The sequence below is a fragment of the Rosa rugosa genome, chromosome 6 (genome assembly GCF_958449725.1).
Source record: "Rosa rugosa chromosome 6, drRosRugo1.1, whole genome shotgun sequence".
Taxonomy (NCBI): domain Eukaryota; kingdom Viridiplantae; phylum Streptophyta; class Magnoliopsida; order Rosales; family Rosaceae; genus Rosa; species Rosa rugosa.
This window is the reverse complement of record NC_084825.1, coordinates 24,218,552-24,231,498: the sequence shown is the minus strand read 5'-3', so window position 1 is coordinate 24,231,498 and position 12,947 is coordinate 24,218,552. Positions and strand designations below refer to the sequence as shown.

The 12,947-nt window shown below is 39.3% G+C and overlaps 1 protein-coding gene across 1 annotated transcript; it reads left to right on the top strand.

Moving 5' to 3' along the window:
* Positions 1 to 9,436: 9,436 nt before the first annotated feature.
* LOC133716442 (uncharacterized) lies at positions 9,437 to 11,756 on the top strand. The gene is made up of 3 exons (XM_062143153.1): positions 9,437 to 10,222; positions 10,442 to 11,330; positions 11,695 to 11,756. Exons 1-3 carry the CDS (start codon positions 9,437 to 9,439, stop codon positions 11,754 to 11,756), a joined length of 1,737 nt encoding a protein of 578 aa, XP_061999137.1.
* The last annotated feature ends 1,191 nt before the right edge of the window (positions 11,757 to 12,947 follow it).

The window sequence follows — 12,947 nt, the reverse complement described above, 5'->3', positions numbered from 1 at the left end:
GGAATGCTCCTGAAGGACTAGCGAACGCCTTGGGGCATATTTTCCAGCAGCTGACTGCAGCGCTTCCTGGTTCCAGAACCGATTTTACCATGGAGCGAGCGAGGAAGCATGGAGCGTATAGTTTCTCCCATGCTCCTGATGCTATGGATGCTCAGAATTGGCTGAACAAGATGGAGAGGGTTTTTACTCAGATTAATTGTCCGGAGGACCGGAAAGTGGGCTTGGCAGTAGACTTTCTCGATGGTGTGGCTTTTGACTGGTGGAATATGACCAGCAGGGATTTAGAGAATGATGGCCCAATCACTTGGGAACAGTTTAAGGAACATTTTACTGAGCGGTATTATGGTACAGCTATCCGTGACAGGATGAAGTATGAGTTCTTACATTTAGAGAAAGGGGACAAGACTGTGACGGAGTTTGAGCAGCGGTTCACCCAGCTAGCCCAGTTTGTGCCTGATTTGGTTGGCACTGAAAGAGAGCGGATCTATAGGTTTGTTGATGGATTGGGGGGTAAGTATCGTGAGCAGTTGACAGGAGTGCCATTCAATACTTACTCTGAGGTAGTTAATGCTGCTCTGCGACTTGAGACCATGTATTTGTCCGGTGTTCGACCTCGAGATGCGGGTGGCCCTAGCCAGGGTCCATCCAAGAGAGCTACTTCTACTTCTGGTTCAGGATCTTCTGGAGGTGGTAGACGTGTTAGCTCGGATTCAGTCACCCTATCTGATTTTGGAGGACTTAATATGGGAGATGGTCAGTCTGAGTGGCAGTTCAGTGACGGCACTAGTCAGTACGGTGGTACCTCAGAGGGATTCCATACTTGGAGGGATCGTCCCCAGCGTTGGACGAGGGATGTGACGTGCTATCAGTGTGGACAGCAGGGTCATTATAGGAGGGATTGCCCTACTTTGACTCAGGATGTTACTCTAGACGTTGGTCAGGGTTCTAGTTACGCATCAGGAGGTTAATCTAGCGGCACTCACACTAGTTCTGTCAGGGGCAGCACTCCCACTAGTTCTGTCAGGGGCGGTACTCAACGAGGTAGTGGCCGCCGTGGACGTCCAGCAACTCAGACGAGACTTCATGCCATGTTTCAGCAGGAAGATCACGTTCCTCCAGATACTACCGATGGTACGAAATTCTTTCCCTTGTATTATTTTTTTTATATTGTCTCACCGGGGAACGCGTAACCAATAGAGTTGGTTTAGTTAAGCGTTTTATTGTTCGTGTGAATTTCGAGGACGAAATTTTATAAGGAGGGGAGATTGTTACGTCCCGAACCCAAATTCACCCGTTTACTGGTCATTTGGACGGTAAACGACAACTACTTTCACTTTGACTGTCGTTTCAGCACTTTTAGTGGCCCTAAAAGTTGACTTTTTGTTCGGGTCAGAATTTGAGAAAAGTTTCTTCGGCATAGTAGGATTCGGGGCATAGCATCTGCTGCTGTTGTTTTCATATTGTAGGTTAATCGTTGAACCTACTTGTATTATGAATTCTTAATCTTCTTTAGATTGCTCTGATAACCTGTGGGACAATTGTTGTAAAGTTTGGGTGTTGCCCCTGTGTTTGTTGAAATGTTCGGTTTTTAGTTGTAAATTGTGGAGTTGTTGGATTTTGGGGAGCAGGGTGGCTCCAGGAGATTATGGATGATTTGTTAGAAGTGTGATTGTAATTCTACATGTTTTGTGTAGTCCATTTTAGGGGTGACTCTGCCAAATTTTTGGTAGAGTTATTCCTAAGGTGGGCCCCACAGGGCCACCTCGGATTTCAGGGTGAAATTCGGGGCAGGTCCTGTCAAGCATTGTCTAATCTTATAGACTTAATAGGATGATCAGGGTGGTGAGCCCTTAACTTAATAATTTGTGCTAGGAGTTTAGCAAATGCAGCGTTCCTTGTGGACAATAGCATGACATGTGACCAGCGTGTCGATGCATCAACCAATACCATAAAATATCGAAATGGTCTGCATGATGGTTGAATAGGTCCACAAATATCACCTTGGATTCTTTGCAAGAATGGTATATTTTCTTTAGGGTCCTTTGCATAGGATGGTCTCGATCCTAATTTTGCTAAAGAGCAGGCTTTGCAGAACGAATGATGGGCTTTAGAAACAACCAATGAGGATTTTAGTTGAGCCACGAAGTCACAATTGACTTTAGAAGCAAAATGTGGAGTAGAAAAAGCATTGGTGGCGTCAATGCCACCTTGAGGCCGCAAGAGGACGGCGGTGCCGGCCAAGGATGGCCGATCCTGGGGGTGAACGGCGCCGTGAGGCGCAGGTGCTCTTTCGGTGTCCAAAATCCGATTTTTACTTCTTTTCGTTCTGAAAAATGGATGTCCGTGTGAAGTCTTTAATATACGGATCATCATGTCACGACCTGGGTGTCCCAAACGGTCGTGCCAAAGCCTATATGTGTCGGAATCCCATAAATCATCTCTCATGACATGGTTGGATTCAATGACTCGAATAGTGGTTGCATACAACCCACTAGAGCGACACATAAGTTTCTCTAAGACTCTTTTATGTCCGTAGTCATTAGAGGTGATGCAAAGGAACTCTTGTCCATTCTCACAATGCGTTTCCGCATGAAAACCATTGGCTCTTATATCTTTGAAGCTCAAAAGGGTTCTTCCTGCCCTAGGAGCATAAAGAGCTTCGGTGACATTTAAAATTGTGCCATTTAGCAACAGAAATTGAGCTGGTCCTCGACCATGAATCAATTGAGATGATCCAGCCATCGTAGTCACAGAAGATCGAGTAGGCGTCATCTCAAGAAATAACTGCCTATTTCGAAGTCTGGTGTGCGTAGTAGCACTATCCACGAGGCATTCTAGCTCTCTGGGAAACATACTTGAAAATAATAAAGTTCGAATCAAAATCGACACTTTATGTCAATGAAAGCCAATGATTACGTCAAAGTTTCTAAATTTAATCCAAAAAGGATAATCAAGCTTAGACAAGTAGTAGTTACTCAATCCGTTTGGTAATTCCAATTTGGTTGTGACCAGGTAAGGTGATTACACGTATTTTTATACGTGTAATTATATCTAAAATACTAGAATTAAGCTAATCCTCGAGTCAATTAGTATGTAATTAATATATTTTATTTATTTTGTAGGAAATAAGTGAAATTGCGGAAACCGAGAGAAAATGGTGAGAAATTGAGCAAAATGGAGTTTCTAGCAAAAAGATGAAATAGTTGATGCTGATTAATCGTGGTCAATGCCGGTGAAAGAGTGAAATCCAAGACCATAACATTATATGCGATGGTGTCATATAATTACAAAAGTTAAAGTTGGAGCTTAATTAATTAAGTTAATTAATCAAATATTAATTACTTAATTAATTAACAGCCAACTTAATTAAACAATCAACAATTGTTTAATTAAGCATGGCTAGCACGTGCAGCCTCAGTTTCTTTCTACTAGCCACACAAGTGCAAACACGTGGGCACCCTATTCATTCCTCTTATCTTTCTCTCGCACAGTAGCACCGAGACCACCCATATATATTAACTGATACATTCTCGTTAGAGAGAGAGAACCCTACAGACACGAGCATCGCCGCACTACACCAAAACAGGGCAGCCCCTTGGGCTGCTCTCTTCTCCCATCCCCTTCCTCCATTTTTCATTTTCCAAATTTTCTTTAGTTTTTATTTTAGGAATTTGAAGGGCTACTCACCCAAAGCTTCAAGGATCCATCAAGGAGCTCAATCTCTACAAGATTCAAGATTTGAGTATTTTGTGGGGTTGTAATTTAAGGGAAGTCATGCTAGCTTTCTAGTTAATTGTGGCTACCCATGTTTTCTCCCACACTTCTCTACTCTTTGCTATTTGAATTTTGTAATTTTGATGTTCATTAATATGGGTTGTGAGTAGTTACTTTTGGGAGCTAGGGTTTCTAACTCTAGCTCAATTTTGATGTAATTGACATATTTTTCAAGTGATAAATAATGTATTTTCATATGGGTGCACTCTAATTACTATGTCAATTGATTCTTGATGCATGAATTTTAGGGAATTGACCACTCTCTTTGTTATGTGTTGAGATTTGTGTTGTGTGATACAATTGGTGGTTCTTTTGTTCACTAGCTTCATGTAATTAGTGTGGTGTGTCAAGTAGTTGCTTAATCGAAAATGAATGATTGCCTAAGTTTCTATTTTCTTGTGCCCTTCGCCTTTAATCCTAGACGTTGTGGCCCTAACAAGGCATAATGATTAGGGTTAGAGAGTTCATTCTTGCCTTAACCGGAAGAATGGATACCAAATTAGAGAAATTGACTTAGTGGCCTTAACCGGCATTAGGTAGAGAACTAAGTAATCGTTACATTTTAGGTTGTAACTATTGCATGCTGAAATCCCTAATTTCTAGAGCTCTACGCCTTTAGTTCATGTTTTGGTAGCCCTACTAAGGTACTAACTCATGAATTAGAGAGTTCATATTTGTCCTAACCGAAAATGTGAATACCTTTAAGGAAATTTGGCTTAGTGGCCTTGACCGGCATTAAGTACGGGATTTGGTTCTCATGAAAATATGTTTGTTTGCTTGAAATGTGTTCGTTGCATTGAAATTGCTAGAGAGTGATCCCTAGTACCCAAACCTATCTCTCTTTTATTTTTATTTTTATTTTTTCTTCATTTTTATTTTTATTTTTTCTTCATTTTTAAATAGATTCGAGAGAGAATTGTAGAGAGAGATGTGTATTATTATTGAGAATAGGAGCCCTATATATAGGGATTATAAAGTACTAGTTCTAATGTTACAAGGAATACCAATCCGTGTAGGATTGGGAAATCTAGAACCTTCTCTCCTATTGCTACTCCTAGTTTGATAAGGCACACTAAATCGATATTCCTTCAACACATTTTAATTAAAATTCGCCTTTGCATCTACCATTGAACTGGTATTCCCATACATATATGTCCACTCTTACTCGAAGCACAATGAACTTGCATGGTATTGCATTCACCTCAATCTTCTCAGCATAACCTGGGAATCAGATGCTATCAACACTCACAAAACCATTTTACAAGAGGTAAAAATCACAGAAAACATAGATCGACATCCATCTAAATCATCCCCACTCTTTCAGGTTAGGCATTTTACTTGTACAAGTGTACACGTGTTCTTCAAGCACATTCTACTTGTGTTATTCAAAGCTAATATGCCGCGTTATGTTTTGTAACTAGAGATCAGTACACTTCTCGGAGGTTCAAGAAATGTTGATTTTGTTTGGCGCAAAAACCAGTTGGCTTGCAAACTGTCTCTTTTGAGCGTGTGCGCAGGCGTGCCAGCACCGTGGGGTGCAGTCGTCGGGATAGTCCCTTGACCTGACTTCTTCTTCAAGCGTTGTGGACGAGGAGAGCACCAACCTCTCCACAAGGTTCTTCTCTAGCCTTCCAGGAAAGGACTTTCTGCCTTACGGATAAGGACTTTGGGTGTGATCTCTTCGCGTCACCGAATCGATACTTAGTGTTGTAGACTAAGCAGAGCAATCACTGGGAAGTTTGGAAAAAGCACGAGTTGCGCTAAAGCGTGACTTTAGCTTCGCTGGGTTGCGAGGGCGTTACCCTTGCTTCGCTGGTAGTAACGGTGGCGGTTGCGCTCGCAGTCGGCTCCTGGGGAGACTGGGACTGGAAGTACGGTCGCCGGGTTGATCTGGTGATGCTGACAGTCGGCTCTTGGAGAGACTGGGACTGGCGGGCGGTCACCGGGTTTCAACAAGGTTGAAGGTTTGCTCCGGGGAGGCTTTGTAATCGCTAGGATTGATTGATATGAGAGAGGTCCTTTTCTGTATCGTTTTTAGCCTCTATATATAGGCTGCTGCAGATTCACTTTTCAAATAGGAATGAAATACTATATTTTAGGCCACAGTTATTGGCCTTGAATCAAATCAAAACTCTTAACAGTTTTGATAACTATCGTAGTCAAAAGATTAACTCTGTCGCCGCTAGAATATAGGCAAAGATTAATTGCCTCTTGGAATCCTGGACGTAATCTTCCTCTTGGATGCTGTAGGACATGCATTAATTGCATATATATCGCGAGGTATCTTCGCGAGCACTCATATTTCCATGCAATAGACTTTAATTGCGCACACACACACACACACATATATATATATATGTCAGCCACGTATTGGCTTTTTCCATGCATGTAACAATTATATATATATATATATATATATATATATATATATATATATATATATATATTCCTTGAAGCATGATTGCATGCTTACTGTTTCTCCCACGTCCAGCCACCCTCAACTCAAGCTTAGCTGGTGGCCCACCTTGACTTCTTCCTTAATTGATCAACCAAAGGCCCTAATTGCATGGGAAATATATATATGGCCAACTTGATATTCGCGCTCGGGTAATCTCGGCCATATATATACAGCCTATATATTTTATCCTCCCGTTTTGCACAGTCTTGATAACCAAGAAAATCACCATTAATCATCAAATCTCTTGATAATTACTAGTAAATCCATGAATATCACGATTTGCCTCACGATTGCTTGATCTCCAAGTAGGCTTTATTTAGCCTCTAAATAAAATATTTTGAACTTGTCGAAAATATATGGCTTGGACCACAGATATTGGCCCGGATTTATTCGAGTCTCCCTCGTCGAGAAAAATTGTTATTTTGGGCTCAAACAGATTTTAGTTAATTAGCGCGTCTCTCGCTAAAGCTATTGCTCTACGGGGCAGCCTTCTCAAAGCCAAAGAAAAAGGTTATCAATTTATCAAAGTTGAAGGCCACTCGAAGCTCGTTATTGATTGCATTAATAGAAATTGTGATATTCCTTGGCGTATGAAACTTGTCATTTGAGTCATCATCACCATGAAGAAAAGCTTCTCATCGATCAGATATCCTTTTAATCATATATATTAAGAGAAGTTAATTTCTCGACATATGTGGTTGCAGAAATCAGTCAATCCTTGCAAGACGAGTGAATAAGCGAGAGTATGATAACGACTCTACTAGATTTTAATTTCGATTTATATAGTTATGGATGCCTAAGAGACTTTTGTATTTAGTGTTTTAATAATCTTTTTCTTACAGAAAACATAAGGAAATTATTCTATGCACCAAACACTTATCTCAACCCTTGATATTTATAATTAATATTTTTATAAATAACTTAAGAGTGTTTTTAATATAATCTAACCATCCATGAAAACATAATATATTTTTTCATTCAGTATTCAAATATTACAATTTTAGTCCTTACATTCTGTTTCTTGCGTTTTTGGTTGGATTGTTTTTATTTCGAAGGTTAGTTAAAAGTTGGAGTAGAAAGAAATTGGGAAATTGATCAAATGTTTTTTTAGTTTTTATTTTTTATTTTTATAACAAATTATATATAAATAAGAGATGATACCATATTAGCTACTCGGAAATAGACGATTTAAGCAGCAACTTCCACCTTTACACTCAGTCACTCAGGGAGCCCACCGCCCGTCCCCTTACAAAGATGAGAACTAAAATTGTTATAAAATAAGAAAACAAAAACCAATCATCAATTATTGGTCTTTGTTTTCAAAAAAAAAAAAAAAAGAGACCAAAATATTGACCAAACATGTTTGGACGGTTTGGTTTTATGAGGAAGCTCTGTAACCAAAAAGAAAAGAAATCCCCATGAGCGACGCTAAGAATGCCAGAAAAGCTACCGTCGCCGATCAATGAGGAAAGGTGAGTTACCTTTCTTGATTGAAATTTAACACAGTAGCTACTAGTTAAGTTTGTATTAGATAGACAACCTATTCTCATTTCACCGAGTTTCCTTATTCTAATCTACACTGGGTCTCATTCTACACTCAGTGGTGCTAGAAAACCCAAATTTCACTCCATTGATTTGGGGCTTGAAGAACCCTTTTCTGTTGTAAGCTCTCTATTCTCAGCAAGTTGTGATCTTTATTGTTGTTTCTCTCAAATTTAATTTCAATTTCTAGTACAACCAAACTTGGAGTGAGTGAATAACCAAAACAATGGAGGACACTAGTTTCCCCAATTCTTGTGCCGATGGCCTCAAGAAACATGTAATGAAGGTTTTCGAGGAGGCCACCAAAGATTGTGAGGACAAGGAAGTGAAAGAAATATTTGACTGCATTGGGGACTATGACGACCTTAATGAATTTGGGATCCAAATGTTCAATTTGTTGGCAAATTTCGGCCAGGCTAATGAAGCCAAAGAGCTGTTTAGGCCTCTCTCTGTGCCAGACGTGGCTGTCCTCACAACGGTCATTCTGGTTTACGCCCATGCCGGAAAGGTCAAGTGTTAGTGCAATGTTTATTTTGATTGGCATTTCCTAAGCGCAACAACCAAGAGTCATCGTTTCTTGTAATAGCTTTCTACTCTTGGATCCTTGAAAGAATGGAATGCTTCAAGCTTCATGTACCACTCTCATCAATCAGGTATGTCTTGCATACATGTGCATGCTTGTCAAGAGGTTAGGACTGAACTTGTCTTTAAATCCTATTGTAGGATGCGAAAATCTTTTCAATCCTAATGTACTGATATGCGAATTTTTGGTAGGTTTTATCCAAAGCGTTCAAACTTTCTTAAATTGGTTTATGGGATTTTCTAAATGATGATTCTATTTTAATCCATGCTTTTTAAAAGACGTCATGAAGCCCATGTACATCAGAAACCCTAGCTCGTCCTCTCCTATATATATGTTTCTCTTAGGGTTGTTCAAGTGGTGGAATATATCAGAATATTTGGTCGTTGCCTTCTTGAGAGTTTTCTGCCTTTATCTTCAGAAAGCATTAAGCTAAAGTTTCATGTGAGAATTCTTCATAAGCTGTTCCTTGTTTAGCTTTTGAAGGATTATCAAATCCCAAGCTTTTTCTGTCAAAAAAGTTTTCTGGTTTTATGCTTCATGTGTGTTGGTAGTTCATGCATGATTTGTGCCTTGAGGTGATTGACAACCGAGGTGAGAGTTGTGCCATCTTAAGATTGACAAAGGAGAACAAGGTCGCTGATTTGGAAGTAGAAAAGACGAGGAGACACCGCTGCCCACTAGATTGGTTCTAGTAGATGAGTTGTGTAAGATCTTTATGTACTTTCATATTCATATAGTGGATTGTTCACCGGCATAGTGCCCGCAGTTGTTTACCTCTTTGGAGGGTTTTACTGCGTCAACAGATCTTGTGTTATGTGTGATGATTTTACTTTGGATGGTTTGGCAAATTGAATAAATCATAACGTGATCAAAGATCTGCAGTTTCAATTAGGATTCAAGTTCTATTGCAATCCTATATTAGGATGCGAACTGGCCTGCACTCCTAAGACTGATTTCTAAAGGTGTTGACATATTGATCAGTTCCATTAGTTGAGAATTACATACATCCATTCTGTAATTTCAATTGGCATCAGAGCAGGTCGCTATACAAATTTAGCGTGATCCTGGTTAGGCACAGAATGGAAGGCACAAGTGATCGTGCAGCTGGGTCAACAAGTCATCCTCCGTTTCTTGATGACAAAACAAACTATGCAGCATGGAAGGCTAAGATGAAAGCTTTCTTGTGGGCAAAGGATGTAGCTGTATGGGCTGTTGTTGAAAGTGGTTGGGAGTATCCAACTAAGACAGAAAAGGTAGATACAAAAGAGACTGGAGAGGGTAGTTCTACTATTGAAGCCAAACTTAAGAAGCCTATGAGTGAATGGACTGCAGATGAGAACACCAAGAGTACAAATAATCAGAAAGCTTTGAACTCTATTTTCACAGCGGTATCCTCTGATAAGTTTCAGCTTATTTCTCATTGTTGCTCTGCAAAGCAAGCATGGGATATTCTCCAAGTCACTCATGAAGGAACTACAGCTGTCCGAGAATCAAAGCTTCAGCAACTTATCCAGCAATTTGAAAATATGAAGATGGGTGATGATGACAAGTTTGCTGATTTCTATGCTAGGCTCAGTGTTGTTGTGAATGGTTGTTTCAACTTAGGAGATCCCATACCTCAGCACAGAATAGTCAAGAAAATACTCAGGTCTCTTCCTATGAAATATCATTCCAAGAAGATAGCCATTCAAGAGTCGAAGGACCTGAATACCTATAATCTGCAAGAATTGATTGGAAACTTAACCACATATGAGATGGAACTCCCTGATGAAATGAAGAGCAAAAGCATAGCTCTTAAAGTGAAGAAAGACATTGAAGATGAGTCAACAGATGAAGAGGATGCTGATGAAGATGAAATTGATCTTGTCACAAGAAAATTCAGAAAATTTCTCAAGGATAGGAAATCCAAAAGAAGTGAATCAAGGTTTGACTCAAGCTCCAAGAATACAAGAATAAAAGAAAAGCCGGGTAATAAGGTTTTAAGGTTTGAAAGAGCACATGAAAAAAGAAACAACAATGCTCCAAAGTGTTTTGCATGTGAAGGGTTTGGTCACATTGCATCTGAATGTGCAAATACCTTGAAGAAGTCCAAGAATAAACGGAATAAAGCAATGAATGTTACTTGGAGTGACAGTGAAGACGACTCTATGCTTGAAAGTGATTCTGAAGTGGTGGCCTTGGTAGGATTAACGACTACTGGTGATGAGTCTGAAGTTGAAGAATTTGATCTTGAGGAAGTAATGCAACAATATATCATGTTGTCTGAGGCTTCAAAAGAATTGAAGAAAAAAAATTTAGAATTGAGTAATGAAGTTGAGAACTTGAAGACTAATATTAGTAGGACTGAAGTTGGATTTCAATCCCAATTGGAGGCAGGTGATGCAGTGAGAAAGTCTCTTGTGGAGGATTTTCAATCCCTTCAACAAAAGTACCAAGAGAGATGTGATAAACTTGAGGAGCTTAAAACTGAAAAGGCTTGTCTGTTATATGAGCTTGAGCAAATGAAAACCAAGGCTGGATGCAATTCTTCAAGTGGTGAAAAGTTAGAAAATATTCTAATGATTGGTAAAAAATTTGGAGATAAACATGGCCTGGGATATGATGCTGAAAGTTCATCCAAAGGAGAGCATGTCACCAAGTTTGTTAAAAGCTCTGATCATTCCTCATCACAATCTACTTTCCCTGTGCGTGAAGAACCTAAACCAATGTTGAAGAATTTTGTGCCTGTGTGTCATCATTGTGGAAAGCGAGGACATATAAGACCGAGGTGCAATCAACTAAGAAAGAATTCTTCGAATGACAAGAAGCCACTCATGAATAAAAAGAAAGAATATCTTCAAGAAAAGCTGGAATTTCTTTTGAAAGAAGTAAATAAGATAGCAAGACTCGTTTCGGTTCCATTCTCACCTGTGCCCAAGATGAAGCAAGTCTGGATTCGAAAAGAACCTCATCTCTCTAAGTTTCCACATACAGGTAAGTGAATTCTTCCAATGTGTGCTTGTGAAAAATATATTCTTGAATGCCAATAGCTTTATTTTTCATCATAAGCACATATATAGGGGGAGTAGTGTTGTTCTGCATGTTTACATTTGGTTTTTCTTATCGCTAGAGTGTTCCAATGTTTACTGAATGTTCTTTTCAATCCTAAGGTCTTAGTAGCCTTCTGTTTATTTGTGCATTCTTCTATAAGATGTTCTTTTCTCTTTTTAGGTTTGTTTTTGTTTAGTCTTTATTCAAAAAAAAAAAAAAAAAGGAAAAACTGAAGTGTATGCTTTGATTTTATATCATACCATACCATGCCTCACGGATATTTCTGTTTGAGAGTGTTGAGTTGCAGGATTAATGGATGAATGTTTGGATGCTCAATTTTCAAAGAAAGCTAGGTTGCCGAAGTTTTAAAAAAAAAATGGTCTGGAACTTTGGCATCAACAACTCGATGCCTTGGAAAATGTCACAATGGTGTTACTGAATGTGTGAATCAGGTTAATCCGATCTATCTTGTGGTAAGTTGACAGGTAAGGTTAATAATATGAACATATCATGTGGTGTTTTAAATGGTGCTAAAAGAAGTTCTCTTGCACTTGAGTTCATGTTATATGAATGCCAACTTTCAATGCCCTTGGATTAAGTATGTGTTGACAATCTCAAGCGATTCATTAGAATTTGTGATCTAAGTTGGTTCCCAATTTTTAACTTGTGCTTGTAGCAGCTGTGTGTTTGCATGTAGTATAGATTTGATTACTGTTGTCCTCATTTAGCTTCGAGTTACTTGACTATATGCATATTTGTTGCAATTTCTGCATTTAGGATTCCAGGTTTATTTCAATCCTAGTTTAGGATGCGTGTTCTAGCTGTTGCAATCCTAACATGTGCATTGTAGTACATTATCACCTCAAGAGTAACTCATGAACTGAGATTTAGTTACATCACTTGGCCTTCTCCTGTAGTGATCTGTTCTTGCTTTTTGAGTGTTTAAAGGTCCAGAATTAAACCCTATTCTTTTCCCTCCCTTCTTGTGTTTATGGCAACTGAAGCCTTGCTTTGTCTCTTGCACTTGCACACCTAAGATGTTGAGTGGGGTATGCAGACCGAGTTATCACTCTTGTAATGGCACCAATTGTTCTTTAAGGAGACATCCAGTCTACCACCAAATGTAGATGGGACACCTGCCTTGTAAAGCTAGAGTGTTTCAGGTCGAAACGGTGGTGGTCTAGGCAAGTCAGGCTATCTCCAAATGTAGATGGGACACCTGCCTTGTAAAGCTAGTGTGTTTCAGGTCGAAACGGGGATGGTTTGACTCATGATCTTTCTGTTAAAAAAAAAAAAAAAAAAAAAAAAAGGAAAGTAAGGGGTCGCAACAAAAAAAAAAAAAATGTATATCAGTTGCTCAACGCTCACTGTGCCCTTATAGATCATGTCTCCATTTACATATATATTGTGCCTCTTCGTGATACTCTCTCTAAAGCCTCTGATGATCTGGGTTCACTTTTCAGCATAGCACTTTTAGTACCCTAACTCAATTTGGTTTTGAAATAAATAGTGTTTCGTTACTGAGACCTGCTCTCTTTCAAATTTGCTGGTATCAGCTCT